Source organism: Saccoglossus kowalevskii, chromosome 3, assembly GCF_978046115.1.
Source record: "Saccoglossus kowalevskii chromosome 3, keSacKowa6.1, whole genome shotgun sequence".
NCBI classification, from domain to species: domain Eukaryota; kingdom Metazoa; phylum Hemichordata; class Enteropneusta; family Harrimaniidae; genus Saccoglossus; species Saccoglossus kowalevskii.
In genome coordinates, this window is record NC_140643.1 from 11,673,850 (window position 1) to 11,697,044 (window position 23,195).

General features: G+C 33.6%; 1 protein-coding gene across 2 annotated transcripts in view; it reads right to left on the reverse strand.

Annotated features, from left to right (window-relative positions):
- The window catches only part of LOC100368739 (regulator of nonsense transcripts 2-like), a 41,911-nt gene that overhangs the window by 14,352 nt on the left and 4,364 nt on the right, over positions 1 to 23,195 (reverse strand). For both annotated transcript variants that reach the window (XM_085496766.1, XM_085496765.1), the window contains exons 4-26: positions 22,564 to 22,608; positions 21,730 to 21,814; positions 19,816 to 19,892; positions 19,277 to 19,357; positions 17,596 to 17,625; positions 14,384 to 14,500; positions 13,624 to 13,671; positions 13,347 to 13,516; positions 13,033 to 13,207; positions 12,740 to 12,832; positions 12,558 to 12,597; positions 11,628 to 11,779; positions 11,256 to 11,313; positions 10,242 to 10,376; positions 9,740 to 9,843; positions 8,152 to 8,237; positions 7,804 to 7,912; positions 6,933 to 6,990; positions 6,440 to 6,495; positions 5,530 to 5,646; positions 4,301 to 4,528; positions 3,710 to 3,871; positions 3,229 to 3,367 (exon numbers count right to left, since the gene is read on the reverse strand). In XM_085496766.1, the coding sequence (XP_085352892.1) occupies positions 3,229 to 3,367; positions 3,710 to 3,871; positions 4,301 to 4,528; positions 5,530 to 5,646; positions 6,440 to 6,495; positions 6,933 to 6,990; positions 7,804 to 7,912; positions 8,152 to 8,237; positions 9,740 to 9,843; positions 10,242 to 10,376; positions 11,256 to 11,313; positions 11,628 to 11,779; positions 12,558 to 12,597; positions 12,740 to 12,832; positions 13,033 to 13,207; positions 13,347 to 13,516; positions 13,624 to 13,671; positions 14,384 to 14,500; positions 17,596 to 17,625; positions 19,277 to 19,357; positions 19,816 to 19,892; positions 21,730 to 21,814; positions 22,564 to 22,608 (2,365 nt within the window). The remainder of the gene's footprint in view (positions 1 to 3,228; positions 3,368 to 3,709; positions 3,872 to 4,300; positions 4,529 to 5,529; positions 5,647 to 6,439; positions 6,496 to 6,932; positions 6,991 to 7,803; positions 7,913 to 8,151; positions 8,238 to 9,739; positions 9,844 to 10,241; positions 10,377 to 11,255; positions 11,314 to 11,627; positions 11,780 to 12,557; positions 12,598 to 12,739; positions 12,833 to 13,032; positions 13,208 to 13,346; positions 13,517 to 13,623; positions 13,672 to 14,383; positions 14,501 to 17,595; positions 17,626 to 19,276; positions 19,358 to 19,815; positions 19,893 to 21,729; positions 21,815 to 22,563; positions 22,609 to 23,195) is intronic.

Below are 23,195 nucleotides of genomic sequence, written 5' to 3' on the forward strand. Positions count from 1 at the left end.
TACAATTATACATTTTGTTTGAGTTTTTATGTTATCAGTACTTGGTGTAGCCGCAATCGCAGATGATCTCCGTCATCACAGCCTTTCAGTTAGCAAGCAGTTTAGGTTCGGTAAAGATTTGACCTGAAAAAATCATTCCCCCACGACACTACAGATGTTGGGCAAGATTATTACTTAGTCGATAAATATCCATTGGTCAGCACATCGATTACGAATTTCCGTGTTGGAAAGCTTAGTGCAGGGCTTTTTCGTCGCTGGTCCACAGGGTTGCATGTGTCCGCCATTATTCTATTACGTCATTTAAGTGAACCGCCGTAAATTGACGTTTTTGATTGGTCGGGCGAGTAACTTCGTGTCACATCTTCATTATACCGGATTCGGTAAAAAACACAGAGTTAAACGGTCATGTATGTTCTATAAATCTAACCTCGCACACATAATCTTGTACTGACGTGTTTTTTGTCCAAAAAAGACATTCCCTTTCATTTAACCCCAGTTAACTCTTCACGTCCATGATATTTGTGAGAGTTGAAAGATTTTTTTAACAAATGTAAGTAACTATATTGATTTGCTGGGTGGCCTGAATTTAAATATCAGTGCGTGAACTCTGGAGGTCATTGCCCAATGCCGCACGCAATTCAAACGCGTGGTTATTAGAGTTCAGTCGAAATGTACGTGAATGATGCGATCGAAGTGCGCTGCCCAGAGTTTATTATATTATAGTAAAATTTAATTTGACGTATGGTATGTTTATGTTTGCGTAATTATTACGAATGTAACACATTATAAAGTCGGTGATATTGAAATATTAACAGACCCAATACCCCGGGTCAGTGCCCTAACAATAGTTAAAAAAAAAACTAATTATCATGAAAACAATACATTACGAAGTTGAAATATTTAGAGCCGGTACAATATTTTAAACAAATTTGCGTAATTAGAAAAGCAGTGCACTAAGTAAACGATGTTGATATATTCAAAGCCAGTACAGAGTTGCATAATAGTTGCGTAATTACAATAACTTCGGATATAATAACAATTTTACTAGATTGACGCGCGGGGCACGAAAGGAAAAGGTTGCTAAGGTAACGCGCCAGTTCAGTGCGTGAGTTGGGGGTCAAACTTCGGTCAACACACACTTGATGTCAGCATCGCTGCGCAGCAAGTTTTGCAAAGAAGTACTTGAAGTTCAATTGCGTCCCAAAATGATGTCGCCGATCACTCAGTTGTCGCAGCGTGTGTTGTGTCATGTGCATGATGCACCCCGTTTCGACTTTGGCTTGCTTTTCCTTCTTAGTGCATGTTCTTGTTCACGTAAAATGCAACCTCTCACCAATAATATTGAAACACTTTGAATTCATACTTTGTATGATTATATTGTATGATTTACTAGAACAAGCAACCTGTCGGCTGAGATAGCCCCGCTGTTAGCAATGCACATTTCAATTAAAGAACTGAAGATATCATTAGAAAATGAACAATATGTATAGTATCAAAGCAAAGGACCTTGCTGTTTTCAACAAGAATTCAAAAATATCACTTTTCACCAAAAATGATAAAAATAATCATCAAAATTAAGTAATTGAAGATATCACCACGAAATTAACAAGGTCCACATGTAATACCTATATATGTAATATAAAAGCAATCAGACTTGCGGTTTTTAACAAGAAGTCGAAAATATCACTTTTTACCAAAAATGACAAAAATATTCACCAAAATTAAAGGTATCATTACAAAATGAACAAATCTGAGAGAGGTCCACATGTAGTACCTATGTATGTAATATAAAAGCAATTGGACTTGCGGTTTTCAACAAGAAGTTGAAAATATCACTTTTTACCAAAAACGACAAAAATATTCACCAAAATTAGAGAATTAAAGATATCATTACAAAATGAACAAATCTGAGACAGGTCCACTTGTAGTACCTATGTGTGTAATATCAAAGCAATTGGACTTGCGGTTTTTAACAAGAAGTTGAAAATATCACTTTTTACCAAAAATGACAAAAATATTTACCAAAATTAGAGAATTGAAGATATCATTACAAAATGAACAAATCTGAGAGAGGTCCACATGTAGTACCTATATATGTAATATCAAAGCAATTGAACTTGCGGTTTTTAACAAGAAGTCGAAAATATCACTTTTTACCAAAAATTACAAAAATATTCATGAAAATTTAGAGAATTAAAGATATCATTACAAAATGAACAAATCTGAGAGAGGTCCACATGTAGTACCTATATATGTAATATCAAAGCAATTGGACTTTTGGTTTTTAACAAGAAGTCGAAAATATCACTTTTTACCAAAAATGACAAAAATATTCACCAAAATTAGAGAATTGAAGATATCATCATGAAATGAACAAATCTAAGAACAAATCAAGTATCAAAGCATTCAGGCTTGTAGTTTTCAAGAAGAAGTTGAAAAAGTAAAACATTGACACGGACGACGACAGACAATCACTCATATGATAAGCTCCGCTCGACAAAGTCGACAGCAGAGCTAAAAAAAAGGCAGTGCAGCCAGACGGCTACTTTGTAGCATGGAGGTACATGTACCTCCATGTTTGTAGCCACGTGTTCATTGTTTGTTTGTGTACAGAGTGACCTTTGCCATTTCACTGTTTCATTTCAAGTGTAACATGGTGCGTGTTCTCTGCCCGACTATACGCCATGAATGTCGCTAGCCACGAGTCTCAGAGGCACTAAAAAACGTCCTGTAATCGTGTTCATTGTAAAACAAAACAAATCACTAATAAATTCATGAAAACAGCTCCTTTTTGAATCGATCTAAAAGTACTCTTTTAATTCGCGCACCAAAAACCAATAATTTATGTTTTTATGCTATTAATTCGCGCACTTGAAAAAATTATTATTTTTACTACCGCGAATTAATCAAGTTTTTACGGTAGTTCAGAACTTCAGAAAACCAAGCAGAAACCATAATATCTGTTAATATAACAAACAAAGTCCTGCAAAAACAAGCAGTAGACCAACCTTCAAGTTTAACTACATGTACTATTAAGTAAAAGCTATTTCTATTGTTACATAAAATAAGACTGAAATCCATTTGTACATTGTTGTTACCCACAAATAATACACTGCATGTTTGCTTTCTGTAAAACATAACATTAAATGCTGTGACTTCACAGATGATGATAATGGAGAAGGAAAATGATGACATTTCTCAAAATCAAAAGATGTAGAGTAGACTGACCTTCAAGGTTAACACCAAAAGTAATAAAAGTATAAAGTTCTTTAAAGATGACTGCCGACTCTACCATTCTATAATTGTAAAGTTCACCTAAATACTTCACAATACTCACTCTTCTTTGATTATACTTTGGATGATTGATCTACGAAAAATAACAAATCATCTATATATAACTATGTTTTTTATAACACCAAGTAAGTCAGTGAAAACTGACAAAGATATGGTATGTGTGTGTAAATATTACCATATGTGTGAGTAAATATTACCATAATTTAGGTTTCAACTCTCGAAATAACCCCAAAAATATGAAAATATTACACTATAGCCAAGGGTAATTTGCATGTTCATGTTTGGGAAAATATGTGCAAATTTTCAGAGGTTTCTGGTCTGTCACGTAACACAATATATACAATCATACAAACAATAAACGCACAAACACTACCACTACGGGAATCAGGAATTAAATACAAAATATCTATATTACCTCCATGCCAATTCTAATATCTTCTAATACACCATCAACTACTTGTATACCAATTTCTTCATGATATGGGACTAATCCTGCCAATAAGCTGGCAACACAGTGAATATTGTTAAACTTCACATTCCAAATACAAGTCATACATTTAGTAACATAGTTGATAATCTGGAAATCAAAATGCAATGAATAAAATCAGATTACAAGTAGCAATGTAAATATTGTTTTATAAAATGACAAATGTGTAATCTTTAACAATGATGTACATATAACAGGGTAACATCAAGATTTCCTTTCCTTACAGCTTTTCAAACAACAGGGTTCGCATTGCCAACCAAGGCAGTTTGTACTTTTATGTTCATACATTGTGCATGTATCTAATAAATGTAGATTACTGTATAACAAAGAAGGAGTTATCATTATGGCATCAAGTGAGATACACACGTATCTAGTGTTTCAATCTGTTCATACATTGTGCACGTATCTAATAAATGTAGATTACTGAATAACAAAGAAAGAGTTACCATTATGGCACTGAGTGAGATACACACGTATCTAGTGTTTCAATCTAACAAAAACATTTTTTTTATTTTGTACCTCCTTGTTGTCCCAAGGTAGTTTACGAATCTGTCTCAATACTTTTTCAACATTCAATTTTGTCAAATCTTTGTAGAGAAGTTTTCTAATGTATTCATGCATTGGAGGTCGAACCACTTTTTCTTCTTGCTTGACTTCGGGTGGGTTACAGTAAAAGAATGCATTCTCTACCATTGTGTTCTGTCTTTCATTCAAATGTAACTTGCTCTTCTTCCTCATCATTTGTTCCTGTTATGTAGAGAAAATCAAAACATGGCCTGACTGCTGTTGTTCTCACATGAGAACATGTTCTATCATCCATGTATTGGCATAGGGCAAACTACTTGAACTGCATATCTGTACAAATAGACCTGTAACCCCTGTTTTTAATAACAATTTTCAAAGACTTTTGCATGAAACTGTATTATCAGCTTTGCAACAGTTAATAGCAGATCAAAATATCTTCACTTCATATTCAACATGTATCTATCATGTATTTACTATTCTCAATATCTGTTTAATTATCTTTAAAAAAATTGGGAACCCCCAAACATATAGTTAATTTTTTTGATTTTATCCATTTTCACAACTAGCATCAGAGTGAAATAGAATTGTTATTCAAATTATGCAAAGGCTTGGTTCTGATGGAAAAAAGAAAACTTCTTTATTTTCATTTGATTACTCACTGTCACCAAGAAATATGGACAGGAAGAATTTATTTTGTTGTTTTTATTTTTACCTAATTAGTTAATTTCAAATTTGTGTAATTTAGTGTCTCCAAAAATCTTTTAATTAATAATAAAAATGTTTCCAGAAAAAACAGTTAGAAATATTCCCTTCTGTACTTTAAAAACAAATAACAAATGAATGCAACAAAATTTAAATTAAAGTTGAACAGAACAAGCTAAAAACAAAAAATGTGTTCAAATAATGCTGTTTCAGCTGGAAAAAAAAGAAGATATATATTAAATGTAGATACCCTGCTCTCACTTTCCTGCCCATTTTGTTTTGCGAGTACTGAGGCTCTTATCACTAAATACCTATGTCATTGTGGCTCATTTACATTCAAGGACAAACAAAGCTTTCTAACTCAGTCTAATTTACGAGACCTGTTTAAATTCCAAATTGACAATCTCAACATTTAATGGTGTATATATTTGACAGAAAAAAAAAACTTCACAAATTTGCAAAAGTTGAAATGCAACCGCAACTAAAGAGGACAAATAACAAAGGGCATGCACAGTACTTACCAAAAGGGCATTAGTCCTGAGATGCGAATCTGGCGACCTATAGAGGAAACGACCACATGTTTCCAGGAGATTGCAGGCCATTTCAATGTTGTGATGGGAGAAATCATGGAGCAACATCTGTATGCATAAACCATATTTGAGTAAGCACATGTACATTGCAATATAGACAATAATAATAAGCATGGTGCAAGATTCTGTGTATTATTACATATGTACTGCAGTTTATTTTGATTCATCCCTGAAATCAAAATCGGTATTTCCACAACCCATATGCAAATGAGGTCTGAGAGCAAACAAAGTAGTCCCTTCAGGAGTACCGTTTTTCGAAATAAACAATATTTAGAAGTACGATATTTTCCCCTTGGGGTACATGAATATACTTGCCGAGTGAAATGAAATTTGAACAACAGTAATGGTACTTTTAGGCAGTCACTTATTTTGAGTCAAACTAATTTGCATATCACCCACGCAAGATGCGGTGTATCTTGCGGCCGTACAGCAGAATACACCGTATCTCGAGTGAAAATAACTTCCATACGCAACAAAAGCCACGGGGAGGGTGTGGGGTTCTGTCATAGTGTAATACTTTCAAATTTACAAACAATATAAACTTAAGAACAAATGTATCAATGAGATTTAGAGTCACTACATCATTTATGATTGAAGATACATGTACAAGTCTCAACATTGTACAAAATCCTCATAGAACCATTAGGACAAAACTCAAGTAAAATCCAAAATCAAATGTTGGCCTTATAATAATTTCAGAAATATCAGATATTGGATAAGTTATTAATTCTGCAATATGTATCTTTAAGTCATCATACAGTTTTCATGAAACCTCACATGAAACCTCAGCTGATGATGCTGGACTTGAGGGGTAATTATTTTTAATAACTTATGAACCTACCTTTAAACAGAGTAGTGTGTCAGTTTTTGGAAACATCTTAAATTTGGTTAGTTCCCCTATAAAGTAAACAAATACACATTGTACATAAACAGCAAAGCTAGCAATAGATGCATGTATGTGAAATAAATGTATAACCATATTTTCTCAGTTAAAAGCCTATTTCTTATGGAAGCACACATAAAAATAAAAATTGCATTTATTGTATGCTAGATCAATAAGATCAGACGTATTATGACCATAGACAAACTTCTCTCTCAACTAATAATACATAACTAATAGAGCAATCATAGCTCAGATCTCAAAAGAGAGAAATACATACATTAAGCTTTAGTGATATCAATCCATAAAAACTAATGATGAATATACATGCGATTTCTAAACTTCCTGTTATTATCAAGAGTTTTCCTTTGACTACTAACATTTTATTTTAGAATATATTGAGTCCAGTAATTTAAATTGTTTTACACATAAATGCATTATCAAATCTACTTACCAATGAATCTTACAGTTTTTATTTTTGATTCTAAGTTGATTTGGTCTTTTTTTCTAACCTGATAATCAATAACAACAAAAAAAAAAACAAACATGTGAATGAACATCTGGCAGGTAATAGACATACCATCTAGACATAGAACTAACATATTAAATATGCCATATTGATGAAAAAATAATTAGATTTTTGACTCCTGTGTGTGAAGTACACAATGGGAGTCTTTGCAGTTAGTGTGTCTGTATGTGTGTCTGTGGGTGTGTGTGGTATCAACGTTGTGACGACTTCAATTTAACTTTACACAGACTTGTGATGACAGGGCCGACATTGTGACAACCCTCACTATTTACATAATTTATTTAATGAAAGAGGAAGGTATGGTTCAATTTATATTAATATTAATGTAATTGTATCATACCTACCCCCATTACTAAACCTAAGCTTTGCAAACATTTCTATGTTAAGTCTTAAGAACCAAATGCTGGTTTTTGATGAAACTTAATGTATAGACGCCTAGGACTAATGTGCAGATTTGATTTGGTTTTGGTAGAAATTCATGTATAATAATTACCTGATTTGCATGGTAATTAGCTAAGAAGTCACAAATTGGATTGTGATGAAACTTGGTAAATAGATGATCTGAAAATCTGTGTATATTAATTACCTAATTTGCATAATTAATCAATTTTTATCTTTTGTATTTCAAGTACTGTACATACTAATTCCTTGTTAGTTTAGTTCTTGTGGATTGTTGTTAGCTATTTGTTTTGTATTCTTGAACTTCTAAATTTCCTATACATTTGGGTATGTTATAAATAATATAACTACCTGTGATACATTTAGTACAATAAACTCATTTTGTCCTAATACTTACATGCCATCTAAAATCTCCTTTGAATTTATCAACCAAATCTCTTGCTATATCACCCATACATGGATAAAGTGTGGCAACAAGACGAGCATAAAATGGTAACAAATCTAACCTGAAAAGAAATAAATGAGACAAGAAAGTAAAAAGAATCGGGATTACAAAGCATTTTTTTTTTCCTTTAACAATATATATGTCTTGTATAAAAACCGCTCTCTAGCAACACACTGATGCTGTGAACACGCATAAATAGTGGAAATTAAATTGGAGGCAAAACATTTATAGAGGAAATCTCAGCCATAATACAGTAATTATAATTTGAGCAAATAAGCAAGAGTAGATAGGTTGAAATACCTTGTTCTAGGTACAAGGAATAATGTTTTTACCAGCTTCTTTCTGTTCGACTTGGTATTTAGGTTCATACAGAACTCTACAGCAGCCTATAAGAGAATACATGGTTGTTGTGGCAGATTTGATACAAATATACAGTAAATACATTCCAATACACTTATTCGTCCAACAAACGAGTATGTGAAGTGAACTTTCAAAATCATTTACAAAAAAATCTCACATCGTTTTTTCTGGATTTGTTAAAAATATTTGATGAAAAAACAGGAAAGTATGTCCATCTGGTCAAAAATTTAAAAAAAATCATAGAACAAGCAGCCTATTGGCTGAGATAGCTCCGCTGTTAGCAATGCACATTTCAATTAAAGAACTGAAGACATCATTAGAAAATGAACAATATGTATAGTATCAAAGCAATCAGACTTACAGTTTTTAACAAGAAGTCGAAAATATCACTTTTTACCAAAAATGACAAAAATATTCACCAAAATTAGAGAGCTGAAGATATCATCACAAAATGAACAAATCTGAGAGAGGTCCACATGTAGTACCTATATATGTAATATTAAAGCAATCAGACTATTGGTTTTTTACAAGAAGTCGAAATATCACTTTTTACCAAAAATGACAAAAATATTCACCAAAATTATAGAATCGAAGATATCATCACGAAATGAACAAATCTGAGAAAGGTCTACATGTAGTATCTAAATATGTAATATCAAAGCAATTGAACTTTTGGTTTTTAACAAGAAGTCGAAAATATCACTTTTTACCAAAAATTACAAAAATATTCACCAAAATTAGAGAATTGAAGATACCATCACAAAATGAACAAATCTGAGAGAGGTCCACATGTAGTACCTATATATGTAATATCAAAGCAATCAGACTATTGGTTTTTTACAAGAAGTCGAAAATATCACTTTTTACCAAAAATGACAAAAATATTCACCAAAATTATAGAATCGAAGATATCATCACGAAATGAACAAATCTGAGAAAGGTCTACATGTAGTATCTAAATATGTAATATCAAAGCAATTGAACTTGCGGTTTTTAACAAGAAGTCGAAAATATCACTTTTTACCAAAAATGATAAAAATATTCACCAAAATTAGAGAATTAAAGATATCATTACAAAATGAACAAATCTGAGAGAGGTCCACATGTAGTACCTATATATGTAATATCAAAGCAATTGCGGTTTTTAACAAGAAGTCGAAAATATCACTTTTTACCAAAAATGACAAAAATATTCACCAAAATTAGAGAATTGAAGATATCAACATGAAATGAACAAACCTAAGAGAGGTCTACCCAAGGTACATATACACCAAGTATCAAAGCATTCAGGCTTGTAGTTTTCAAGAAGAAGTCAAAAAAGTAAAACATTGACACGGACGACGATGACGGACGACGACGACGGACAATCACTCATATGATAAGCTCCGCTCGACAAAGTCGACAGCGGAGCTAAAAATACATAATTATGTGGAAAATGTTGCACCAAAATGAGATAAAATATGGCATTCAATTATGTTAATACATATTTCACTCTATCATTACTTGTAAACGCAGCAACAATCTTTACCTGATCAATAAATTCCCTATTAACACAGGTTGGTAACTTTTGTAGGAATGCTTCAAGAAGAATTTTCATATTCATGTTGCCAGTGGTTTCCTCTTCCTCAATGTCTGTGCAGCAATGAAAAAAGACAATATTTTTTTCTTACAATGTAACTGTATGTGAGGAACAGTGGAATATAAAAGCATACAACCTTTTCACCACCAGACTTTCTTGCCAAATTTTTTCTGCACTTTTTTCTAATTTTGGAGCCAACAGACAAGATTTGAGTCAATTTTCAGTTTTTACTTGAACAATTTGGCTATTTATGTACCAATCTTCTGAAGGAAAGTGCAGACTATAAACAGAACTATTTTGTGGATTTGTGATGCAAAGAGGGAACTGGTGGTGAAAAGGTTAAAACAGTGCATTCTTATGACAAGTCAAATATATATGTATCATGTATTTTATATAATAAACACATTACTGATAGCACAATAAATTACATCTGAAAATATATATTTAATACCTTCCAATTCTGCAGTATACTCCAAATCTTCCATTATTTTTTTTTCTTCTTCATATGCTGCATTAACTTCTTTTTGTGCCTCTTCTTCATCATCATCTTCAGTCTCAGTATCAGTGATGTCCAGATCATTCAATTCTGTGAATGTAATTTTGTTAACACATTGAAGACAACACAAATTTTTATTCTATACGTTTATTTTATAAACAGCATATATTTCTATAGTTATGAATGTATTATTAGCATTTTGGTACATCATGGAGGCATGAATGGTTATTGCCTTGATGCCCAATGAGACTGCCTTACTTCCATTCTATGTTCTCTATATTATTCCTATGTACCGTACTAAGGTCATTTTTATAAATTTTGGCCTTGAAAATAGGTGCTCTCTCAACTCTGTTCAAACCCTGTTGTTGCATCGGTTGATTGATTTTGATAATCTGCATACATGTCTCCCGTACACATATTCATGCTGCTGATGCTCATAAGAACAAGTATTTATCATTTCATCAAAATCATATACCGGACAGTGTATGCGCTTACAAAAATGACAGCGGTGTCTATGGCCTATATTTTTGGTGATCCAGAGTGAACAATACATGCAACTGTTGGTTTACATGCGCTCCTATTGGAGATGTGCTTCTAATAGAGCAAATATGGTACATATTATGAGTAAGTACTGTAAAATACTTAATTTTTCGCTTGAAATTAATTTTCACTGAAGGAATGATTCAGTGAAAATAAAATCCAGCGAACATACCTTTTTTCCTATATTTCACATTCAACTCAACAAAATCAGTGAAAACAAAACATCCAAAATGACTTTTCAGCAAAAATACAGCAATCAAAAAGCTCAAAATATATACTCCCAGTATGTATCGGTAGATGGAAGTTAAGACTTCATAAAACTACAGTATGTAGGAGTCTGATGTTGGGTTTATCAATCTTCTTATGTATGACACCAAAGCATTCAACTATTGGCTACAGATCACCAAAACACAATATACAAATTCTTACCTTCTTCTTCTGTATCTTCAGCCAATTCAGCAACCTTTTCACTGTCTTTAAATAATATCTGATGGTACATAAACAAGAATAAGAAACTATAAAAGAGGCACCTCCATGAAATGAAATGGTAATATAAAGCTAATGACAAATTTAGATGCATTAGCAGAATTTCTCTATCTCAATAAAGTTACAAGATACTGTTGTGAGTGAAACTGAAAATCAACTTCTTCAAAATTTCAATACAATATGGCGTACTCTCATACAGGAAATGTGCGATAGTTTTGATCCCACAGTAAAATGCAATCTCTATGGCTTAAATTCAGCTTAAAATGTATTGAACTCAATTATTCAAACAAAATAATATATGTATGCAATAGTTACCCCAGGAACAAAAGCTTTCAGATCCACAAGGTTTTCATAGAAAGACTTTGCATCTTCATCTTCCCATAGAGATGTATCCCAATCAAATTCCACAGATAAATTATATGGGTTAAATACATCAATCCCCATCACTCCATCCAGTTTGGCATTTTCTGAAAATTTATAAAATTGTTGGGAAAGAAAACATATTTGGTATAAATTACACCTCAGATGTTAACCTACTATAAACAAAATTTTGCTCACTGTGTTTAATATTACAATATTTCACTCTGATCGAGGGGTTATCTGAGCTGTACCTTCAAAAGAGAAGAAATATTTAAATATTGAAACTACATACAGTTTCATTTTGAATGCTTTGTGCACAATTTGTGGTGATTCAGAAAAACTAGTAAGGCAAGTTTTCACTGAACACCAAACTAAAGATTTGTGGTCACTAAACTTTTCACTGATTTTAGTGCACCTGTACAGTTCTGTTTTTATTTGTTGTACATGACTAGTATGAGATTGAAGTTGGATTTTAAAAAAGCAAGTTATTAACAAGCCTAGAATTTAGTAGGTATTTTCTGAAGTCTCAAAGACCTCTACAATAACTACTTACTGAAAGTGTTTAATATCTTATAAGCCATGCAAATGTATTCAAATGTTACATACTACATGTATGTCAATACATAACCCAGATAAAAGGAAGAATATTCATCAGAACTGAAAGGTTGCCATTTGAACAACTGATTAGTAACTCGCTTCCTTTTGTAGACAATAGTCAGATCAGTGTATTTGAAAGTCATGACATTTTCAAGTTTAAATGCTTAGGCATTTACAATCAAATATATGGTTAAGAGGTGACTATGATCACATTCATTGGATGTATTAATTGTAGTGTCTATGGAAGATGACTGAAACAAGACAAATTTTAGCCTTCAATGTACTTACCATCTTCTGGTAAATCAGGCATACTTTCATCAAGTAAATCCTAAAAAGACAATAAAAGGACATAATTAGTATAGAAACCATAAACAATTATTAATTAAAGAACTGATTTAAGTTTTACATAAACATGCAAGCCAAGTATGTATTTTCTGTAGTCGTGAATTGAGATCAAGTGGAAAACTTACTGAAAATGTTGATGTATTCACCAGAAGTTTCTGATAAGCACTCAGTGCTTTTTCATATTCTTCTTTCCTGTTTGCGCTCAGTTCTCCTTTCATCTGAAACACAAAAATAAATGTCATGATGGATGTAATTAGAAACAACCCCACCTTTCCTCCTAAAGATAGCTTTGTTTCTGTTCAGCTTTACATGTACAATGTACATGTTAGCGAGTTAAGTGGAGACAAAAATTATTTGCAGTTACCACCTCCTCACCCCACGTTTTAATTGTCAAAGCCTTATTAGCTAAGGAACTTACCATAAGTGTTCTTCTGTTCTGTCTGTCCTGATTTTGTAAAGCTTTATGTTCACTCACAAGGTGCTTGGTAAGTGAAGTGTAGTAATCCTTTAACATGTTTTTACAGGATTTCTGAACTTCTGCTGAGAAGATCTCACTTCTAGCAAGTGTGATGCCAAACTTTTCAGCTAATAGCCTATTTAATATAATTTTGTTAGTAAAATAAAACATCATAATTAATTACAATATAAAACTGTAAATACAATTTTCAAGGAGTTCACTGGCCAAAAAATATTCCACATATTTTAATTTATCTAATATTGGACTTTACCCACCTGTTTTTCCTGGGTATCAAGCCAGCATAATCTTCACCACAATGTCTGGCAAAACTCAGAATTAAAGATATATTGGAATGGGTTTCCTTGTCTACATTTACTATGGCAGAAATCTGGTTTGCTAGCAATGGTAGCCCTTCTTTGTCAGTAAACAGTCCATGAACAACAAGCTGAAAATAAAATATCACATTATAATATTTAAACAGGAAAAATTGCATCACTGTGAATGGATAACATTATTTCAGAGTTATTTATACATGATGAGTGACGTACTAACCTCAGCCAACAAACGCAGGGTGATCCTCATTCTTGCTGGATCTGTAACCTTATAATTGAAGGAAACAACAACAAAAAAACGTTAGAAACAGTGTGAATGGATATTATACCACTCTTGATTTCATGGTCCACTTTTAGTAAACCATAACATTTGTATCCATATCAGAATACAGATGGTCACCTGATGTCAAATAGCTTTTTATCAATATAAAAAAAAAATTTAACTAATCTTTCTATCCAAGGAGGATTCAGCTGTAAAAAGTATGAAAACATTTCAAGAATATTCCAGACACTGCAGTATTGATTTTAATTATAGTGTCAAATAGAATACTGTGGAATACTTTATTTTCGCTGGAATTAATTTTCGCTGAAAAGGTTTTTTGGGCATTTTGTGTGGAATTTATTTTCACTGATTTTTGATGAGTTTAATGTGGAATATAGGAAAAAAAGTATATTCACTGGATTTTATTTTCACGGAAACATTCCTTCAGCGAAAATAGCGAAAATAAATTCCAAGCGAAAATAAAGTATTCTACAGTAGATCATTCAGTGCAAGTAATTTACAAAACAATTTACAAGGATATTATGATGTTTCGGTGTTTTATTCCATATTTGAAAATTGTATTTCCTAATATGAGTAGGGGACAAAGGTACAGGTAACTCTGTGCAATACTACAAAATTAAGACATGCTGCTGAATTTATGACGATAAAGACATACATGTATGTTTAATAATCCATGAAATTATAGATTATACTTCACCTTTTCATCTTTCTTTTGTAATGTTTTTTGGAATGCTTGTAGAAGCTGTGGAGAATATTCTGCATATCGCTGGTGGAGGAGTGAAGATATGTGAACTGCACAGCCAACATCAGACATCTGCCAAGAGTAAAAATATAAATATTAAGGTAGAGATGCAGTTTATTTGTGAATTTCAATCAAAAATAGTTTTTTTCGTTTTTTATATAGATTTTTATCTAAAGAACATTCTGTGAAAATTTGACCAATGAATTCTTATTGGAACACCATTAAAATTGCTGTTTATTTTCTGGTTAAAAATAAAAAACACTCACACGTGGCAATGTTTATGTCCAATTGCCTAATTTGCATGAGTAAGCAAATAACAGGACCTTTGATTGACAATATGCATATCGAGATTGTACGGGTCATAGTTCATTCAATTCACGCGCATGTGCAATTATTCTCGAATCAGTTATCGCTCGCTAGCAAACCAAACATTATATTTCCTCAGCGTTTTTTCCTAATTTTTATCATTACATTATGCGTGGTGTGAAAAGAAAGAGAGGTAGAAAGTAGATTCAGATGATTTCTATGTCGGAAGAGGCAAAAGCTACACTGAAGGCATCAGCCCGCCGAACGAAAAACAAAATCGATGTGAGCGTCTAAACGTGACTTTCCCTGAAGGCGTGAATCCGAGTTTCTGATTGACTGAGAGATTTTATTTTTAAATAATTGTTCTCAAAAAATAAACTGAGCATGTGAAGAATAATTTAACATTGTTCACAGTGATAACAGCTCATTGTCGAAACGAAGCTTACCCATTCACGCTAGTCACAATAAACATCACACTCTTGAATAGGCGTCAATGACTACGGTAAAACTTAGACTCTATATTAGCTAGGCATCAGGAATGATTGAAATGTCCGAAAATGACGCCAAAATACACCTTAAAAGTCCTAATTTTTTTTTCTAAATCCCATCCCGAATTTACGGCAGAATCTGGTCCCTCAAATACGGGACACGTGAGCTTTGATTCTAACCGGATATATTGCACTGGGTCGGGGAGATACAAACTTTCGTGTATCTTTTGTCCAATGCTAGGTGCTAGGTGGTGCGAGACAGCTTTGTTTGCAACCGGACGAACTCCGTTTAATTCAATGAAACAAACAACTGACAATGCTAAAATAAAATGCAGAGGTACGCTAAAATTAATTGAAAACAACCAAATAATTTCAATGAAAAATAAATCACAGAGAGAGGTAACTTGATACATTAACAACTCTTTTGACGCGCTGACCGCTTCTCCGCGTCTGATGTTTTGTTTTCCTTGTCATAATACTTACTGATTGATGATTTTGTTTTGATTTTTGAGTTCTTTAGCCTGCAACTCAACCACGACCTTTGCTTTTTCCGTGAAAAATGGGGAAGTTTACGTCAATTTGACGGACATTCCATTTTTTTTTAAACTAACGAGCACACTGTTTAGCACTCCTATTTTTTCATTTGCTGATTTCTATTCAGAAAAATTCGACCGCTCGAAAATGCACCTTAATTTTGCACTCATGTCATGTCAGATTTCCAACACAAATTATTTAAAACCGGTCGAAATTTTACAACTTTTATGTTAGGAGCTGGAGCTCTCTCCTTGCAGCGACCATCGCCGGTAGTACAAGAGCATGTTTTGTACTAGTACGTACATCCGTGCGCTGATTGCCTGCGACTGTCTTAGAAAATCCCTGAATAAGGCGTTACCAAAATCGGAAAAAATAAAAAAAATTGCCTCCTTAAAAAACGAACAGAATTCAAATATTTCTTTTAACAAATATGTTGCAGTGGGAAAATGGGATTGGAAACGCTGAACAAAACTTCTGTGCCTCGCATTTCGATTCGAGGATTACGCGATTATTCATTATTGTGCATTCGCTTCCTGGAGTTGGTTCTAAATACTACATAAAAATCATCAAGGATAATTAATTTAATATCCCACTTTGTACTCTTCATGGTAAACCATAGGCTCTGAAATACTCGTAGATTTTTTATTGAAAATACATCGAAGAGAAGCCATGCTGTTTTGATCGTGATAAAAAGTCACCTTCCTAGGACCGCCCCCCTGTTTAATTATTCATGAGATGACGTCATGTTTACTGGGCATTGACACGTGTTTTTACCGACCCCATCAAAACACTGGTATGAATGACGTGTTTCTGATTTATATATTCAAGAGCAGTTGTTCTGGTCCAACAATTTTCCATAAAATGTCTATGTCTATACGTTAACTTTCAATTTCAATAGTCTAGAAAGTATGACAAAGCAGTAATTCCCGATTTAACGCGCAAATATGCAAATTAGCCTTTTTCTCGTCTTCTATTTTTGGTGAATTGTTGGGTTTTAAATTAAAATAGCTGATAGACGCTTTGGCCATTTGCCTCGAAATGTTCACACATTATTGACAAGGTGTTCCCCCTTCAAAATGCGTCCGGACAGTTTATTACTGCGAGTGGAACAAAAATAACAAGTCCGCAATTAACATGGATATATAAATTATGCAAAAATAGAAAAGAGTGAACTTTGAGGTCATGCTGTGCGACTTTGAAAGCCGTTAGAGAGATGAGTGGACGCATTTGAATTAGTAGTATACCAAGGTATCCAGTGATGTAATTTTACCCACAAACGGACTTGAAGTTTTTGAGCTAATTTTTTTTAAACCACTTTTGTCCAAAAAAGCATATTTTTGACCCAAAATCAAAAACGCATTCTGGATATTTAAAATGAAGACAAGTTTTACAAAGTTTGTATAATAAGCTTTCAGAAAATATATAACATGCTGGATATATAATACCATCTTCATTGTCTAATTACTCAATTAAAAAGCAAGCCAAATAAACTGCATCTCTACCTTAAATGCATTCTGATGTTGTATAAATGGAAACAAATGAATATTATAATTGTCAGTTTAGAAAATATTAAAATTTTCGCAATGCTCAGTTCTTAAATGATTGCATTGGTCATTATTTATATCACGACATTTGAAACTATACTGAATAATGAGTTGGACAATTTTTGTTTACAAATCATTTTATAAACAGTGACAATCGCTCACACTAGGCAGATGTACACTGGTTGATTAGCGTTGACTGTCCTTAGGGGTGCTGTAAAACTTGATGGACTCCCACCCTACTACAAACCCTTTGTGAAGAACTGAAGAACACTGAACATGAAGTGTCTATATTTACCTTTAACTTTGCTTCAACCACTGAAGTAACCTGTTAAAAACAGTAAAGTGTGTGAACACATTTGTAAATAGTGAGCAATTTAAATGATTTGTCATTTAATATAAAAATTAAAAAATTCTATTGTATCTTAAAAATGTTTTTGGTTTTTTTAAATTGAATGTAAGTAATATTTTTAATGATTCAATATACAAATAAGCGACATTTGGTTTGTATGTAAGAGAGCAAATTCAGTATTTATGACACAACACTTGAAGTTGTAAAGTAAAATAGGAAACTAATTTATTCTGGCAAATCAAGGGGTCCACTGTTACAAAATTTTGCAAAGGTTACTGTGGTGAAAACTGCATCTAGTTAGTGGTCAGTAGATGAGGTGGTAGTAGGACAGTGGGAACTAAACTTACCAGAGGTGATTAGGTAGAGGTAGTGAGAAATGCAACTACATGAACATTAATGGTTATTGGTAGAGCGATGAAAACTGCAACTACGTGATGACAAGTTAGGTAGGTAGAGGCAGTGAAAACTGCAACTACGTGATGACAAGTTAGGTAGGTAGAGGCAGTGAAAACTGCAACTACGTGATGACAAGTTAGGTAGGTAGAGGCAGTGAAAACTGCAACTACGTGATGACAAGTTAGGTAGGTAGAGGCAGTGAAAACTGCAACTACGTGATGACAAGTTAGGTAGGTAGAGGCAATGAAAACTGCAACTACGTGATGACAAGTTAAGTAGGTAGAGGCAGTGAAAACTGCAACTACGTGATGACAAGTTAGGTAGGTAGAGGCAGTGAAAACTGCAACTACGTGATGACAAGTTAGGTAGGTAGAGGCAATGAAAACTGCAACTACGTGATGACAAGTTAAGTAGGTAGAGGCAGTGAAAACTGCAACTACGTGATGACAAGTTAGGTAGGTAGAGGCAGTGAAAACTGCAACTACAGAAATGACGACAGCGTAGCTGTACCTGGCAGGTGGTGAGGACCACAACTACGCATGAATGGTTACTGAAATGTTATAAGTAATAAAAACACTCGAAAAATTGAAAATACACTTTGTAAAAGCACTTTATGGTATTTAATTTGGGGAATAAATGAGCACAAGTAATTTTTTAAATATATATATAATATATATAATATAAAAGTACAATTACTAGCACAAATTCATGGCCTACTGTACTACAAAATGAGTGCATCCCTTACATCAACTTTCCACAAACCTAGGTTAATTACTTTATTTGCTCAGCCAGGGCAGTAACTGCAGAGCCCAAAGTTACATCTGAAGCATGAATGTATCACACATAACTATTGGATGACCACCGACCGAGTGCCTTTATTAAGTGGTCCTGAATTCCGACTTGTGCTGCAGACGATGCAGCTCCAATCAGAAAAGAATGTCCAGAAAATTTAGATGAGCCAAAACCTACTAGTCAGTTCAGAAGCTGATGCAAGTAATAGCCCACCCTATTACAACACGCTGTAAAATCTGTATTAGAAGCCGCATCTTTAATAGAAGTCGCACCCAAATAAAGCTGCCGCATCTCTTCACCTAAATATAGCAGGGAACTGAACTATTCCGAGAATATGCAAATTCACGGAGGAACGAGAAATGCAAATTAATCATGTCAATAAATCATAATGCTCCAGATTTAGCATTCATATCATCTTTCAATGAGTTATTGGACTTACTGCCTCTCCTATGTACTTTGTCAAATTCAACCCAGCGAAATCTGAAGATAGGGATTCTCTTTGTTGTTCAGTCATAGTTCTCTGTTGAAATCAAACACAAAGTTAAAATCATAATCTTGTATTTTCCATAAATGATTATCATTCTATAATTGTAGTGTGAATATTTCATGCAGTTCTTTTGTTAGACTTGTACCCGTGCATATATGTACACAGTCAAACTCTTTGGTGTGTCACTACATGTAAATCAAATGAATCAGTGAACAGGATAACAGGGGCGTATTGTTCTATTGCAATTTTAGAGAGCTCTCTTCTGGTATTTTTTTAATTTTTGTTTATCAATCATAACTAATAGAATAATTCTGTAGAAACTGAGGATATAAAATTAGAAAAGTAGGGTAATTGGTACACTTGCTAATGAAAGCAGGTACTACATTTAAAAGTATTTTCTTCTTATAGCTAATTTTTTAACAATGACCTAGGAAGAACAATGTGGATCATAGTAACAATAATCAATTATAAAGGTATGAAGTAAGTCGTACCAGTTTTTTAACAAAGGTGGTATTCTTCTTGAGACTTGAGTCAAGTTTACCAAAGAATGACTCTTCAGGACGTCCAGCTGTAGGAAAGAAAACAATTAAGAAAATAAGTTATTGACATGCACAGCCTCTGTTGTAAACAAAACTGAAATGAGTCAGTCATTTTGAATCGAAACTTGAAATGAATGCATGTCAATATGTGTTAATAATGTATAGCATAAGAGTAAAGTTTGATTGCAATCAGTTATGTTATGGCCCCAAAACAGAATTCTTTAATCCACCAGTCAGCCATTTTGAATTCGATTCAATGTATATACTACCGGTAAGTTTGAACAAGTCATTGAAAATGACACAGTCCCTGTTAATTTTTTGAAAGGTCTCTTTGTGCTTGTCATATTAAAGCGAAGGGGTTGTCACGTGCGTGTCCTTGAAACTTGAGTCCCAAGTGGCATATACACCAGATTATTTATTCACATCAAAATCGAACACGTGTTGCGTGACGACCCCTTCGGTTTAAGACAGCAAAGAAAAACATAGATCAAAAGTGAAAGCATGTCTAAGTTATCACATTTTAAACAAACAAGATGGCCGCCAGTTGGCCATATTTGATCAAATTGCAAATTGAATTGACATGTATATGTATCCATTAATGACATGCTAAATATCAACTAAAATGATACATGGGTGACAGAGATAATAGTAATATGGCCAAAAATAAAAACAGCCGTTATTCAGCCATTTTTGATCTGATTATGAAACAAACTGACATGTATGATGTATGTGCCAAATACAAATGAAAATGGTACATAAATCTTGGAAATATAGTAGTAAGGCCAAAAATTCAGATGGCTGTCAATCGACCATCCTTGATCCGATTTTGAAACAAATTGTCCTGGACATGTATCCTAATATGTATAAAGTATGTGCCAAATTTGAATAAAAACTGACAAAGCATGTCCAAGATACCAAACATAAAAGACAAAACAAGATGCCTGCCAGTTGGCCATCTTTGATCCAATTGCAAAAGAAATTGTCATGGACATGTATCCTAACATGTATAATCTATGTACTAAATACTAATGAAAACTGACAAAACATGTAAAAAATACGACATATTTAAAAAACAAGATGGCTGCCAGTCGGCCATTTTGAATCAAATCGCTAAACCAATACATGTGCATATATCCCACATAAAGTACTAGGCACATGCAAAGAATGAACGGAATTGGTCCAAAGGATTCTGAGACATGACTCCGGACGGACGGACGGACGGACAGACCGAATTATAAGTCTCCGTTTTCGGATTTCGTCCGAACAGGGACTTATTAAATCCTTCTGACTGAAATTTTAATCTAGAATGGCAAAAATGCTTTAACCATGAAATGAATGCAGCTGCATATTTGTGACATGAAGTATAGTGTACGTGCAAAGTTTGAACATGTTGAACTGAGCATCTTTGAGATGTGTGAGGGTGAACTTCCGCTGTTTAGACTCATGTGTGAAGCTTTGTCTATTGACAATTACCAGTGACCCGTGGATCTGGGCAACTCTCAATTAGACACTTCAAAACTGGCTGCTTTTCTAAGAATACTGAAGGTAGAAAGCCTAACAAATCATTTTTGTTTATTACCATTTTGTATAAGTTTGAGCTGACAAACATGCGTTTTTCTGACCAGAATTTTATTACCGGTACATACATGTACATATGATTTCAACAAATTAAACAATATATTGATCTTTGTAACCCTTTTTTTGAGAAATTCACCCAAACACCAACTTTGTCATCTATGGAGTTCTAATTAGTGGTTTGAACCATGATGCAATACGATATCCGTCATGTTTTTAGGTGACAGAAATGATTGTTATAAAAATAACAGTAAATTAATATTCAGTTTGGTCGGAAAACAATAAACATACCTGTAGCATTAAGATTTTTCATTCTAAGTTCAATTTTGGCAGCAATCTTTTCCTTCGCTTCTACTTCTAATTCTCTAGCTAACTTCTGTAATGATAAAAAAGAAACATTATTCAATAAATGTCATGTTTTCACATCTACCTGGTAAAATTCAGGCTCACACTTGTATGATTCAGGCATCATACTGACATTAATATGGCTCTTTTCGTCTTGATAGAGACGCAGCATGTAGATGCTGCTTGCCTGGGCTTTGGATATGGAGAAGGTGCCTAGCCCGTACATGTTCCCCCTCTCGACACAGATGATAAGAGACAAAAGAAAGACAGGGTCAATACATTTGAGAATCAGCAGGAGCCTTTCATACTCCTGTATGTTCCTACATGGCAGTAGGAGCGGGTAGTACCATCTTCTGTCATAATGGTAGCAGCATTTTGCTGACCTGACATGCAAAGTTGCATTCATTAGTGAATGAATCTTGGCCAGTGGAATTAGCCTTCTCATTGAGTCAGTGGCACACTCACCTAGGGTAGGGGTTGACCTTTTTGATGTTCAGCCTAAGGTAGGATTTGAACTTGGGTCTACTTATCATGAATCTGATGTGACAACCACTATGCTACCAGTTATCACTATGCTACCAGTGACCGGTCACTGACATTATATATAAACAATATGAATATGTAGCCATTTCAGTTTGTCATTGTTAATGTCTAATACTTTTAAACTGTACCCATCATGGCCTTGGTCTTGACCTTGAGCACTGAAACTCAGACAAAACTAGCAGCAACACAGGTTCATCACATGTACACAAGTGGGACTATTGTAAAGGTTTTACATACCTCCTCCTCTTCTCTCATTCTCACAGCTTCTTCTTCTCGCCTTTGCTGAAATACAGACAAGAAAAATATTATACAAGACAGGAATGCAATAGTTTAGGATTATTCAGTTCTGGGTTAGAATTTTGGGTTTGAGTTTTGGGGTAAATTTGTTCCTGGATGGCAAAATAAATGATTAGTTTTAATTGATTAACAATTGATTAGTTGAATGTCTATTTGAAATAAAGCTCCTGATATGGTAATTATGCATTTTTAATCAGGTCATATTACCAAATAAGGTCATTAAGCATGTTGATCTGATCTAGTGTGCAATGTTTTCACTAGAACACTGTGTATATCTCTACCTGCAATAGTGTTCCAGATATGATATTTAATCATTTTTAATAAGATTACATGACCATATAAGGCCATTAAATATCAGGATTCTGCTAAGCCTGACTTGGGTGCTGGTCACTAATTAATATTCATGAGTGTCATCATAGTATTTATGATTTAACTACATTAAATTAATCACCCAATTTTTTTAGGATACCACAGTCCCTCTGAAAGCATACATAAGTTGATAAGGGTTCTCATTAAATTAACTTAAATCTACATGAATGCCAACAAATTCTCAAATCAAGAAAATTTCAGGC